General features: G+C 40.4%; 1 protein-coding gene across 1 annotated transcript in view; it reads right to left on the minus strand.

The window, feature by feature from the left end:
* Nucleotides 1-14871, minus strand: part of LOC146658598 (F-actin-uncapping protein LRRC16A-like) — an 83564-nt gene that overhangs the window by 33202 nt on the left and 35491 nt on the right. The window contains exons 8-19 of the mRNA XM_085422278.1: nt 14691-14764; nt 14453-14528; nt 8896-8984; nt 7858-7952; nt 6961-7047; nt 5471-5574; nt 4281-4358; nt 3738-3814; nt 1977-2081; nt 1676-1745; nt 266-347; nt 73-172 (exon numbers count right to left, since the gene is read on the minus strand). Of these exons, the coding sequence (XP_085278404.1) occupies nt 73-172; nt 266-347; nt 1676-1745; nt 1977-2081; nt 3738-3814; nt 4281-4358; nt 5471-5574; nt 6961-7047; nt 7858-7952; nt 8896-8984; nt 14453-14528; nt 14691-14764 (1037 nt within the window). The remainder of the gene's footprint in view (nt 1-72; nt 173-265; nt 348-1675; nt 1746-1976; nt 2082-3737; nt 3815-4280; nt 4359-5470; nt 5575-6960; nt 7048-7857; nt 7953-8895; nt 8985-14452; nt 14529-14690; nt 14765-14871) is intronic.

The raw sequence follows: 14871 nt of genomic DNA on the forward strand, positions 1-14871 counted from the left end.
CTTTGACTTCAGCGGAAGCTCCAAGCTGTGCACAACAGCTCAACACCACCTCCTCCTTTGCTGCATCCTTACTTGGATTTGATGTTGTTGAAGTTCTTGCCCAGAGAGAGGTGTCTGATAGACCGGTTCTTGGCCAACCAAACAAGCAGAGTGGACAACTCTGAGTCTAATCCTGAAAATGAAAGGTATATGTTGTACTGTAATACACCTCTGCTTTGAGATTAGTAAATACAGATTACAATAAGCATGATCACCAGCATCTCACCGTTGTCAGAGATATCCAGGCTGGAGATGTTTGGGATCTCAGCAATACAACCTTCAAGGATCTGAGATCCTCCAGACCGCAGCTGAAAGCACAGGAAAACAAACTGTGGTAATATGTTCATTTTACCGCCAAGCATCTGAAACAAACAAATCCTGCACTGTGACTGGAAAATATGAACACAAAAGGTCACAGTACTTCCACAAAGGATTGAATGCTTCATAAAAAATTCAACTATATATTCAAGTACACAACAAAAATGTAAGCTTCTGTGTACCTCCTAAAATTTCCTTTATTACAAAATGCAAAACATCTGCATAGGATTATTTCAAGTAACACACATCCAATTTACTATGACTTAATGCACATTCTTTAAAATAGCTGCACAGATCATTCAGAGCAACTGTAGCTTTTAATTAATGCAAAATGTTGAGGGGAAAAAAGCTCCACTAAGCATAAGATCAGCAGGAAAAAAAAAAGCCAAACGTGCACATGAAAAAAGGAAGAATGACGTGTTAATTATTAAGAGTGAGCACATTAGTACTTACACAATGGCCAAGCTTACAGAAGCATTAGAGGGAGAGAACAGCATGTCAAAAGCAAGCCAGCAATTACCAACAACAAAACACACAGATGCTTAATGAGCATTCTTCTGGCCACACACTCACTTATCAAAGACACGCATTTGCACATGCAACACACTCAGCGGGGAGTCCTTATTTTGCATGCTGCGATCGCACTCAGACAACAGATTCTGTCCGCCCCCACCAAACGGTTCATTAAGGCATTGAAAAGGGACGCTTGCGTCATTTCCCCCCAAAAAAGCTTTGGTTTGGGAAGGTTTCTGTGGGGATCTGGATTCGGATTTCCTGGGTAATCTGTTATGAGCTATCTTTAGCGATCAAGATAAATCTGCAGAGAGCTGTCTTTTCTCTTTTTGGAGCAGGGGAAGGTGAAGGCTGATGTGTGTGTTTGAGAGTTACGGCAGAACAACTACAGCTGGAAACTGACCCCACATCCCAAATCCCCAACTCAAACTTCACCCTTCCCTCTCACTGTTCCTCTCTCCGCCTTTTATCCCTCCCTGTTGTCTGCCGAGTACTCCATTATGCAGCCTCTTTGCAGCATCATTAGCCTGTCAAATGGTTTTTGAGTGGATCCTAAAAAGCCGATTGCATTGGACGAGTATCATCTTTTTGCGCCTTTTTTTTTTTAGTAGTATTAAAAAAAGCGCTCTTAAATGATAGCTTGGAAGCACACTTACAGAAACAAAACTACAGCTAAATATCACTTGTCTCATTGGTTAGTAAATAAATGGTTATTTAAATATTAAATATATTATTTTTGCAAATGTGCCATGAAAGTTCCCAGTTCCCTACTTGCCCTGCACGCACTGCACTCTCTGCGTCTTACCTCACAGCAGCTGAGGTCTAGAGAGACATCCTTCACACTTGGGTTACTGGCCAGACCAAGTAGGAGCGCTCTACAGTAATGACATTATAGAAAGTAAGACCAGATGGCCTTCATTCAAATTCTATATTTTTTATATAATTCATGTAATACTACTTTCAGTGAAAACAATAAACTCAGAGTTAGTCATTGTAGGGCTGACGAGACAAGCGGCATTTAAATGGTATCTATGCTTCAAAATGGGCTCTGAGAATTTGGAAGGAGGCCCTCAGACACATTAAAAGTGAATGAATCGCTGTCTCACTTCACAGCCTCTGGTGGCAGCTTGGTTCCTGACACGTTGATGGAGGTGAGAGATGCGGCACTACTGAAGAAATGCTTGAAGGACGGGGGCACGTCTTTGCCTTTCCTACAGAAACAAAAAGAGAATAAGGATGAAATAATGACACTACATAGAGTCAACATCGGATAGAATTTCACTAAGTCTACAAGCTTGCTTCCTCGCTTTTTTGTGGTACGAGCAAAAGGATCAGTAATGCAGAAGACATTCATGACAACATTAAGATTGTACTACTCTAAAATCTCATGACCAACTTTATCTGATGTTTCAGATAAGGAGTTGTAGCTCTACCAATCAAGCAGCACAGATGGGTCCCACATATACTGCAACTCTTAGTTGGAAGTGCTTAGTTGCTCAGCTCTTCCTTACACTTCACTAGCCTCCATCTTCTTCCACATGCTATAGTCAGGTCCTCTTTACCTTACTCTGCTTACCCAATCCTCACTCCCCTCCATCCTCCACCTCTTCTTTTGATAAAGTCCTCGACTCCTTTGAGTCACACTGGGGGAAAAAGCTCCACCACTCACCCATCTGCCAGTCACAAAATCTCAACAATCAAGTGCAAATTCACAGAATTTGAACTCACATAGATGTGATGACACTTGACTACCAGCAGGTGTCACACATCAACATACAGACCCTTATAAATAAAAGACTGATTCAGCCAGTACTCCTATACATAAAGACAGAAAGGAGAATCAAACATTAGCCTCAGTGGGTGCTGTATTAACAGCAATGAGAGACTCTTCCAGGTCAAAGCCCATCTTCCACTATCACATCATGGAAAACAAAAATTACTACCCTACTGTATATTTTCTATCCAAGCAAGTTAATCATGATTACCTCATTATTATTTCACAAAAAGATGCAGCTGTTAAAAAACTACACACATGCCACCAGTTTCAACTGGAACAAAACATAATTTAGTCCACCCATCCACTGCACATCCACGCACAGACAGTCATAGGGGGTTTATATTGAATAAGAAGCAGTTCCAGGGCTAACAAACACTGAAAGCAGGAAGAGGCAGAAACGTGGATCCAGAGGAAGAACAACAACTCCACACAGAAGCAGCTACATCCAACCAGAAAGCTTCTTGTATGAGGAAACAGAGCTAACCATCACACACAAAGTTAACCCCAAATTCAATACAATCAGTAATACTGATTGTTAGTAATAACAAAAAACAAACAAACAACTGAGTGTTATCCTCAGCCTCCTGGTAGTTGCACCAATTTCATCAATCTGAAAACCCTAGTTTACCTCCTTCTGGAGTTATCACATTCACAAGCTCTTCAGAGGAAACTTGACCTAAACTTTAATAGATACACCTCTAAGTTATGAATTTCAAAATCCTACGTTGCCTTGTTCTCGAGTTCTTCCATTCACAAACTTGGCTGTCCATGTTGCCTGCCCACCCGGCAGGGTTACAGCAATGTCCCATCAGCCTTTTACAGGTTAGGGATAACAATGGTGCTGATGCTGTAAAGCTGTGATTGAAAACCATCATTAAAGATGAAACTAAAGAACATTGAAGTTTTGGTCTATTGGGCATTTGTTTATACACCTTCAGTTGTAGCATGTGCAGTACTTTCATAAAATCATACACATTTGCTCTTCAATGACAGAGCATCTAATACAGAATACAGTGCATTAGAAATGACTTCCTCCTCATCAGGTCTGAGTTAGTAAAACCCAGATTTGTATTTTTTTTTTTTTTTTTACCTGTGAGGGAAGACGCTCTTTGACACGTTGAGAACAGAGAGGTGTTCAACTGAGCCCCGCAGCAGTGCTGAGCAAACCTGGAACACACATAATAAAAAGATCAATCAGTTGCAATAGTTTTCATTGCAGCTGTTTTTGAGATGCATGAATGTATTTAGATTTATTGGTACACAGGAGAGAAAAAAATATGACTTGCAAGAGAATCAATAATTTCTTTGGATGACAGCTGGCTACACCTCAAACTAATCAATAAACTGTGTTTGGCTCTTAGACCCACATCAATACTTCACATACAGTATTACACCACTTTACATATACTCAACAGCAACACAGATTGAGTGGGTTACACTGCCTGAAACACAGACATTAATAGCGAGTATTTCACTCTAATTAAACGTTGCTCGTTTGCAGAAAGTAACTCTGCAGGTTTGTGTGGTCTGTTTACCAAAAATGCGAATCACTACGGTATAATAATGAAGCAGACATCTCTTTAACTATTTATCTATTTAGCTCCTTTGTCCAGTTTCATTTTGACTCACTCACCTGGTCCAATAAGCAATCAGTGTTGGAGAGGTCAAGGGTTGCCAGGCTGTTTGGCTGGCCGAGGAAGTGGTAGAAGTGCTAAAAAATAAAGCATAAGAACAACCTAGTGTGGGAACAGAGTGTCACCATATTTATGTGTCTGCTGGTGGATGCAGAGCATTCATAAATCTGATTTCAACCCATTTTTGTTGGATTTGAAGGAATGTGGCAGAGTTTCACTTGTCCTCTCGATCACTAAGTGATGAGCTGCAGTGCACTGCAGCCAACAGGGTGGGACGGAAAATTCGCATCACTGGCCCGCTCAGCTTGCTTTAGTGCCAGGTTTTCCAGATGCCAGAAGTTCTGCTCTATAGCTCTTTCGAGAATCTGGATCTCGCTCTATCCAATTTTCAGGCTAAGCATCAATCCCACTTCTGACCCTATTATTGCAAACCCATGTGGAAGAAAGAGTTGCGAGACAGAAAACTAATTTTCTAGTCGCAATGCCTTTGCTCTGTACACCGCTCGACCCCAGCTTTAGCACTGACACCCACGAGCACACAGGAACATTGACCAGAGGCAATAACTGTTACAACACTGCAACTTAACACATTAACACTGACATGAACAGCCAGGAATTGTGAATTTTATTAGCACCAGGTATTAAATCACTGATTTTTAAACTACGTTTGTAATCAAATCCAAGCAAGAATGCAAGAAATACCAAACTATTCCTTTCTCATCTGTCAGTGGTGCAACACATTTAAATAATGTGTATGTGTTTGTCTTTACTTTTTACTAAGAACTCAGTCAGTGACCCCTTGAAAACCACCGTTGTTATGGAAAAGTGTTCCTGATCGGTTAGCATGTGTTTGCTTAAGGTGGCTGGCAGTCGCAAACTGAACTCAGTCGAGAACCTCACTGTGATTGCATTTCACACATTTCAAAAGTGCACTGCTTTTACTTTGAAGGTAAATGGTTTCCTTTCTGGTTGTAGAGGAGTTTGCAGGTGTTTGCAGACAAGTTGGGTTAGCGATACAAATTGATGAAGACTGCTCTACTCTGGCTAATTAAGCAAATGAATGCCCCTTCAGACACTAATGAAATTTTCTTTAAATTTCTAATATACTATTAATATTCAAAGATAATCAAAGATAAATGATTTACACAAAACTGACATTTTTTTTCCCCCCACAGTTTATGTTCAGTACCTGCATGTCGTCTCCTCGGAGCATGTTCCCTGAGAGGTCCAGATGGACTAGGCTGCTGGGGATGGACGGGTTGGCACTCAGTGACTGGCAAAGGCTATTCACCCCTATAACACAAACACACACAAAACAAGCACTGTCAGCGTTATCATAGCCCTCAAATCTCCACTTGATGTTTTGACAGTATATTGAAGGAAATGGCAGGAAATGAGCAGTGGGAGAAGACCGGAAAAAACGGGCTCAGAACGTCGAGTGAGCGCATGGAAAATGAAACGAGTAGGCCTCCACACAGTTCTGTAAATGCAATCCACAATTCCAATAAAAACCTATCAAAATAAACACAGTAAAGGCGATATTACCGACTTAATAAATATATTGAAAAAGATATCTTGCAATAAATATACTGAAAAAGCCCCACAAAAACTAATCTTTATGCAACCAGTGTGTGTTTGCCAGAGTTAAAATGCATGTGGAATGCATGTCTATGCACGCCTGCATTTCCACAGCTTATTATTGACACACTGTGCACGCAACCACTGACCTGTGTCACATCACATCGCATGGCTGACATGGTACTCTGACACTTTAATACTATGAAGTCCTAACTGACTGTGTCAGCCTGTAAATCAAGGCGTGACTGTCAAATAAATGCTTTGATGAAGAGATGAAAAAGAATGAGATTAAAGACAAATGAGAGTAAGAAAAAGGACATTCAAAACATCAAATGAGCAAATTGCTGAATTATGTGCTGCAGCAAAGCTGTTTTAAAAAACCCAAACAAAAAAAAAGAAAAAAAAAAAAAGAGTAAATGTCCCCAATCTGCAGCTTTTGCTCTTGGCATGGAGTCACAAATTATGGATTGAACCTTCAGCAAGGCAGAGCTCAGTTTAAGCAGCCTTACTAACTCAGCATGTGGAATATGATAGCTTTTTATTGATTGCCTGAAAAAAAGCAGGTTTACAATGAATTCCTATAGACCAGCATGGTGCTGAATAGTTTATTTTGGATGATAACCAAGAAAAAAATAGGCTGCAAGTAACTGCTGACAGAGAAATTTCAATCTAGAATAGCCTTAAATACAATCAGCCTCTTGGCACTATTTATTAAAGGAAGGACTTTGGGCTACAGACTGAAGGAAAGTGATTTAGAGAATAGCATTTATGCAAATGAAAACATGAACACTGTTTACAATTTCTTCCCTTTCCATGCATCTCTCTATAAGAGTGTTAATAGTGTGATAATTAAGTCTCATTAGCATCCCAACAGTGGGTGTGATCACATTAGTGGAGGAAATTAAGTGCATCTTTCTGTAGGGGTGCATGTAAATGCATACAAAAACGGAAAAAAAACCAAGTGATTACAGCACGATATTTGTATCATATGTCCTTTTAACCAATCTGTTACTTTTGCTACAATCTTGCAAGTGGATCCACGGATCGCTTTAACATTTAACAACTCTACAGACGCAAACACCAAGGGAAAACAGCACATACCTTTGGGTGAGAGTGAGGTTTTGGAAAAGTTTAAATGCTTGAGCCCCAAACGGAGTTTGGCAAACTGAGCACCCAGGGAGGAAACACCTGCAACGAGAGAAGAATTTATTCAACACAGGTCTATCTTAACTGTCCATGAATGCTTGGGTATTTGTTACCTGAAAAAGAAAGCATTACACCACATGGCAATAAAAAGAAAAAAAAACTGCTTAGTTTATATGACAATATAGTTACAGTTATCAGAATGAGCCACCTTTTATTTTTAATATTATTATTTATTTTAAGGTATAGTATGGCAAAAATGAAATGATAGATTTATATACATATATATGCCTATGAAGGGCATATTCACCAAATATTTGTAATAAATTTTACATGATGACAAATAAACTAGAGACTGGTGAGCCCCAGACATCTGTTGCAAGCATCTGTATGAATATTTGGTGGAATGCATCTTTAATTCATGTGTCCTGGATAGACTGAGAGGCCTTAGGACAGAGCTGATGAAATATTAAAATGCTGCACTAACTGCACAATCACAATGGAACATAAACCGTCTGTATCATCACTAACTCTGGCTGTGTCAGGCTGTGGTGTTTGTACTATAGAGCTGTCCTTTCACTCTACCTGCATGTCGCTTTATTTGTTTTCTATCTGTTTGGATTTGTTTGCCATTTCTAGTCATTCTAACTGTACAGCTTCCCCGCCTCCTGATTCCAGTGCCAGAGCCAATGCAATTACGTGATATATTACTATATTTAAAAGAATGCTGTAACCATTTGTAACCTGTGAAAATTGTATTTTAATATTACAGAGCAGAGGTGAAACACAGCTTTTAGAGAGGAGAAAGAAGAAGATCACAGAGAAATACATTAAACTAGATCTGAGCATTTTTACCTCTGTCCTCCAGTGGGTTGTTGGCAAGATTAATAGTGGTGAGTCCTGAGCTGGGGTTGTGGGCCAGAGCAGCAGCTAGCTTCTGGGCAAAATCGCTGTAGATTGTGAAAGGATGTATTCATTACAGGTCTATAAACAATGTAAGCACCAAACAAAGACCTTCAGAATGCTTCAGCACCTTTGATGTTGCTTTTACAGTAGCAGGAAAGAAAAGCTTACAGAAAGTGAACTGAAATATTAGATTGGGACTGCTAAAAAAGCTATCCAATATTTTTAAAGAAGGGAATACACTGGAACAGCCTGGCAAAGCTCCCATTTCAACACTAAATAGATTAACAAAACTGGATCCAGTAATGTGATGCACAGCCATTTCCTTCACAGATCTGACGGAAGCTAAATCAAATTAACATCGCGGTACCCTCTGCAATGTTGCTGCAGTTTTCCGTATGTAGATCTCGGTCATCCCATAGCTTGAACCTGAAAATACTGAGTCTGTGTATGACAATGCTTCAAACACATTAACAGTTTTCTCTTGCTGTGACACTCATTAAAAATGGGCTTTATTACTATTATATCAAGCAGGTATAAAACTAAATTACACGAAATCATAAATCTGACCCAAGTAATGTCCGACCTGTCAATATAAAAGGTCACTCCACAGATTTAATATTGCACTTCCATATAGCACAGACACTTTTGACTAAGAGATTAAAAGGGTAGATTGAAAAGGGTAAATCACCTCCCATAATGTGAGGTAGCATTTTTAGCTGTATTCATTCTGGATGCAAACCTTGGATTTTCAAAATAAATAGTTTTCGTCAAAATTTTTTCATTCAATAGCAAAAAAAAGAAAAAGCTTTCAAAATCAGAGAGTCACATCATAATTCTCCCTATATTTTCAATTCATTAAACTCATTTTAATCTGTTATTAAGCAACCTTGGAGTTCTGAGATTTGAAAGTGTGCTAATGATTACATATGTGTACTGTCCTAGCTACCTTTTAATTGTCTTTGACATTAACATTTCGTATTTTCTTACGTTTTGAGTCCTGCATTGTCCAGGACCAACTCCTCCAGTCGACTGGATCGAGACACCACCCGAAGGATCTGCTCACACACATCTGCAGACTGAAGACGAACATATGTCAAAGCATTTTGGTAACAGCTGTGCAAAAGTCATTATATTTTTATGTGTTAGTACAATTTTGGTTCAAATCATCATCTCTACAGACTGTATGGAGGATCATCTTGGCAGAGAAAAGAACAAAAGGCAGCAAACATCCAAGAAGAAGAAGAGCTTTGAATGTCCCTCAAGAAGCCTAAAGAACCATTTCTGAAGATGACTTAAAGAAATTACAGGACAGCTTCTCTATAAGAGTTCAGGCTGTGTTGAAGATTAAAGGTGATCTGGAAACATTGACTTTCAAGCTCAAAGCACTGCCCGTTTCTGATTTTTCTAGCAAAATACTAAGAATAATATATTCTTTCCTAAAGATTCGTGAATGATGCACACGAAAAGTGTGAACGGACAGAAAATGATGGGTCACACTCAAAGCTGTTCACAGCATAAAAATATGCAAATTAACTGAACAAGCTCCAAGGCTTAGAACATGATTTATCTGGAACAGCAAAACTTCGATACTGAAGGTCACAGGAACAATAAAGAAATGTACTTTTGCAAGTGTTCGTTCTCAACTGCTCTCTCCAGAAAGCAGTCTATTTATGCTAATTAAAACCCAACAGTATACAAGTGAATTCTTCTACTTAAAGACCATTTAGGCATGACAAGGGAGAGACTGGGGAGTTCAGACTCTGGACACCTTAAGAGGGAGAAAAATAGTTCTCGCTTCTGTGGTCTGAACACCACAGGAGACACAACAGAGGGACGAAAAGCACTCGTATTTAGACAAAATTAAAGATTCAACAGCTGAATGTCCATGCCCTACCTAGATGCTCACTGACCCACTTCACTGTGTGCTGCGTCATACATACACAGAAATCATGCACCAGACATATTCAGTTAGCATTGCTACAGATATATCTTCCAATAATCTGTACCGAAAAACTCAAAAACTTTCGTTATGATAGAAGGGCCAGTATGTTGTTATTAATCACAGTAGCTGACATTTCTTCAGTGAGGGGCTGTTTCTGTTAGCCAGCAACCTCAGTGTGGCCAAAACAGTGCCTGTATTGTCCAACGCGGGCCTCTAGAGTGTGGAGGAGAGAAAGGAGAGAGTGATGATGGAAAGAGAAGGAGACAGTATCAGGAAAACTCGGAAGAAAGGGACTGTTGTTCACATGTTTACTCATCGAAACTATGAGTGTTAAAGAAAAGAATAAGAAGGATGGAGGCCACCGTGGATGACACATGCTATATTTTTTTAAAAAGAGCGATACCAGGGTAGTGATGGATGAAATGGAGAAAAACAGGGGAGCGAGCAGAGAGGCAGAGGGCACACAAAGAAGTCTTGTCTTTTCCACAGCAGCCACAATAACACTGTTGGGGACAGCAGGGCGACACTGTCAGCATGTGTATTGTACCATTAACCACTCATTAAATAACAACCTTGTCACGCTGTGGTGTTCTGACCCTGCACTCTGCTAAATTGTCCCACGCTTTCACACATGTGCGTGCACGCATGCACACCGCGCTATCATGGCTTCATTAAAGGGTTATCCCTCTGCCATCCTCTCCTCTACTCCTCTCTCATTGCTGGGCTCAGCATCTTGATTAGACCACTAGACAAACAGCCTGAATGAACTGAGGATGAGCAGCGAAATCCCTCACTGTGATAGCCTGCTGCCTGTGAGTGTTTGTGTCTGTATTTGTTTTATTACTCAGTCTGCTGCACTGATATTGCTTATCCTTATCTATACGATAGAGATGCAAGACTGAAGTTTAAGGCTTGAGGCGCGTGGATTTAATGTTTTACATCTCCTTATCAACTGTTTTTGTTCTCGGTGATCCACAGGGTATTTCTTAAAGTAACGCTACGGCTGAACGTTAAACACAAAGCAGACCAGCTTGAGTGTCAACCTCTCGTTGAACTTTTTGTGCATCAACTGGCCTCATTCTGTCTACTTTCACAAGCTAAAATGTTTAGTTCCCCTCTTCTGGTGTAATTGTTAAACACGATTACTCCTTGTGATGCTTTCTGCCTCGTTTCCTTACTCATCTGGCATTTCTCACTTTCATTTTGTCCACTGACCTTTCCCCCCGACCTTCATGTTTCTGTCCCACTGCTCTGCTGGCTGTCATCGCCTTCTCTCACACTCTCTTCCTCTCTTATTGTTCTGTCAGACTTCCTATTATTTCCATTGGAACGGGAATCAGAAATAATCACGCTCCAGATCACATCCTCGCAGCTCTTGTTTCTCCAGCTTCCCCAGTATCTCTATACAAATATGCACACATTGGGAAAAGAGGATTTTTTCCCCCTTAAAGCACTCAAAGAGGACTGGGTTGTAAAGCCACAGAATACAATTCAAACACTGCCAAAAAAACAACAACACTCAAGCAGCACACACAATTGAATAGCACTAAGACAAAAGCCTTACGTATCATCATAACCACACACTAATCTCAAATAGAAGGGCAAACATTAGCACATGTACCTGCGTGAACATTTGTGCCCAAGTTTAAACACGGCATCACAAGGGACAGGATTTTAAAATTCAGCACGAAAGAAATTGTCCATGACGGAAGCGTGAGATAATTGCTCGGACTGAGGAAGCTGCGTGTGGTAATTGGTGAGACTGAGCGAAGCCTCGAGACGCAGAGTTGGTAATGGAGTGCTGCAGGGGGGCAACAGCCCAAGACATTGAGCCCCTTTGTCTAGTACGGATTAGGAGTCTTATCACACGAAAACATTGGACTGATCGTCAGTCAACAGAGTGGTGGGGGAGATGGAGGAAACAAAGGGGAAAGTATTCTGTGCATACACCCCTATATACCATAAGCAAAAGGTAGAGGAAAAGCTGCTTACATTAGAGGGAATTTACAAAGAGAAGGAAAAATCGAAATATGCAATATAGAAAGAAACAGACATTACACAACTGAAATCTATGTGATGCAACAACAGTGTTAGGTGCCCCTTTTTTAACTTTCACAAAATAGTAAGGAAAATCAGCTCTGCTCTTTAGCATAATTTAAAATATGCCAAACGTGACATGATAACACTCTCAACACAGTTTTAGACCCACAATAAAACAGAATAAATCTCCATCTTTTGCTCTAATTAACCGCTTTCTGTTATCACTTGAGACATAAATCACAAATGGAGGCAAACTCTAAGCCCTTACCGACAAATACCGACTCATACAAAGCAGAAACTAACGTACCGCAGTTGTAGCAATGAGGCGAGGCGGTGAGCAGCAGGTTTACCCAACCAAAGAAATACAGCAGGGCGGCTTTCTTACCTACTTACACCTGGGATAGGATTAAATCTGGTTCTGTGGGAAAACACTAACAGCGCATACCTTTTATCCAGCACAATGAAGATATAAGCTACATTCATATACAAACTAAAGGAATGAGAATGGAAGAGACTAGCGCTGCTATAAGATCTACCTTTGTTACAGTTTTTCTCGATTGCTTAAACACTATAACCAGGCTTTTAAACTAAAATTTCAAAACCGTAACGCTATTTTTCAAAAAGCTCACCCATTTCCCTGAACTATAAACACTATTCCCTGCTTTGACACATGAGTCAAATTTGGTGAACTGTTACTGCAAAACTCTACACACAAATCCCTACATTTTTCAGTGCTTACACCATGTAGTCATTTAGAAAGCACTAGCATTCAATAATGTTAACTTAAGTCAGCATAGCTTGAGCTCAATTAGCACACAATTAACCAGGTGGAAACACTAGGAGTCAAAATTTATCACACACCAATCAGAACCTTCGAATGTGTGACAGTTACAGTAATGAGTGCTTCTATTTTTGTAGGACACAGAGACGACCACCTGGTGGAGGCAGGTTAAGGCTTTTGTCGGAGGGGCAAGAGAGGGAACTTGTAAACATGGTAATTGCAAATAATGTAATCCGCCTGCAAGAGATTCAAAGGAGAGTGATTGAGGATGATCATCTTTTTCGAGGCATAAATGCCATCAGCCTCTCCACAATTGACCGCATCCTCCGAAAGAATCAATTCCGGATGAAACAGGCATACCGAGTCCCTTTCGAACGAAACTCTGACAGAGTGAAAAACCAACGTGTGGAATATGTTCAGGTATGAGTTTTGATACTGTATAAAGTATTGTGTACCATCACAGCATGGCAGTTTATGCTGCCATTTCAGCACTCTTGAACTGTGGTTCAGGGTACCGATTGACTCTACTGTGTTATGTGTTTTGCAGAGAATCTTTGAGATTGAAGGACGGCCTGTTCCCCATGAAATAATCTTTGTGGATGAGGCAGGTTTTAACCTGACCAAAAGAAGGAAAAGGGGGAGGAACATAATTGGCCATCGGGCTATTGTAAATGTCCCTGGTCAGCGTGGGGGGAATGTCACTATGTGCACAGCCATCAGCCAACGAGGGGTACTCCACCGCCATGCCGTACTAGGACCCTATAACACTATGCTTCTCCTTGCTTTTCTTGATGGTTTAAGACAACATATGTTCCAGCTGGACTACAGGGAACCAGCACAGCCAGAGCAGCCTCACTACGTTGTTGTGTGGGATAACGTCAGCTTCCATCGCGCTGCTCTGGTTCGTGACTGGTTTACCAATAACCCAAGGTTTTCTAATATCTTTCTGCCTGCATACTCTCCCTTTCTAAACCCGATAGAGGAGTTATTTTCGGCATGGCGGTGGAAAGTGTATGACCGAGAACCTTATGTCCGTGTTCACCTCCTTCAGGCCATGGAAGAAGCCTGCCTAGACATATCAGTAGATGCATGCCAGGGGTGGATCAGGCATGCAAGAGGATTTTACCCCCGCTGCCTGGCTAGGGCCAATATAGCCTGTGATGTGGATGAGATTCTCTGGCCTGACCCAGACCAAAGACAAGATGCTGAGGTGGAATAATGTTTTTTGGTGTGTGTTGTACTGTATAGTACATGAATAAAAATGTGCCACTGTACATACATTGGTTGCGTCTTTTGTGTTTATCATGTGAAAAGGTTTTTGAAGGGGAGAACCATAAGCAACCTAATTGTTTTGGAACTATTGTTTTGAATTAATTGTACCAGTGTGCAAAACTCTGTTGTAGTGTGTGTGTTTTTGAGGGCTTGTGTTTGATGTCTGAGGGCAAAGTTTGGTTTTTCAGCAAGAGTGAATAGTTTTGAGTGTAGAGCTTCATTTTGACCTGGAAATAGGATGTTTGGGAAATTGAGTGAGATGTTATGGATTTGTGTTTACTGTTGTGAGAATATGAGGCATAGTTTCAAGAAATGTGTTTTAGCAATCGAGAAAAACTGTAATATGCTTGGTGATGAGCAGCACTCTCTCAGCAAACTACATCCTCTGACATGACCACAGAGCTCTTAACACAGTGTTAACAAAGAACTGAATATTAAATCTTCTTTGGAGTGCTCAGACTTTAGCTTGCATAGTGTTAGCCAGATTTTCAAATATGAGAAGTACTAACCAGCTTGTAATCCTTAGTAGAGACCTTGGTGAACCACTGGTTAAACTCCAGGACTGCTATTATAGCTACCAGATCCCTGAGGAGGAGGAGGACAAATGCAGAAGAGAAAAAGTCAGAGTAGCCATGAAATCTTTTTTTTATCTCTCTCATCAATACCATCTCAGACTCAGTGATGACTTTGATGGTAGTTTTTAAATTGCACTGGTGGTAATATTTAAAGATCTTTGCCGGCACTCACCTGTTCTCCAGATGACTGAAGTCCTGCAAATTAAGTTCTCTGGTGTCTTGCGTTAAATATATAGTGTCTACATCCTGGAAAGGAAACGATTAATTAATCTTGACTCTAGAAACAAAGCAATTGCACTGGGAGAGTAAAAGATTTGTTTCATGTAGGAGAAAAAGAGCAAGAGCACGAAGGC

The sequence above is a fragment of the Rhamphochromis longiceps genome, linkage group LG11 (assembly GCF_057381845.1).
Source record: "Rhamphochromis longiceps isolate RC_006_pf linkage group LG11, R_longiceps_female_GT1.1, whole genome shotgun sequence".
NCBI lineage: Eukaryota > Metazoa > Chordata > Actinopteri > Cichliformes > Cichlidae > Rhamphochromis > Rhamphochromis longiceps.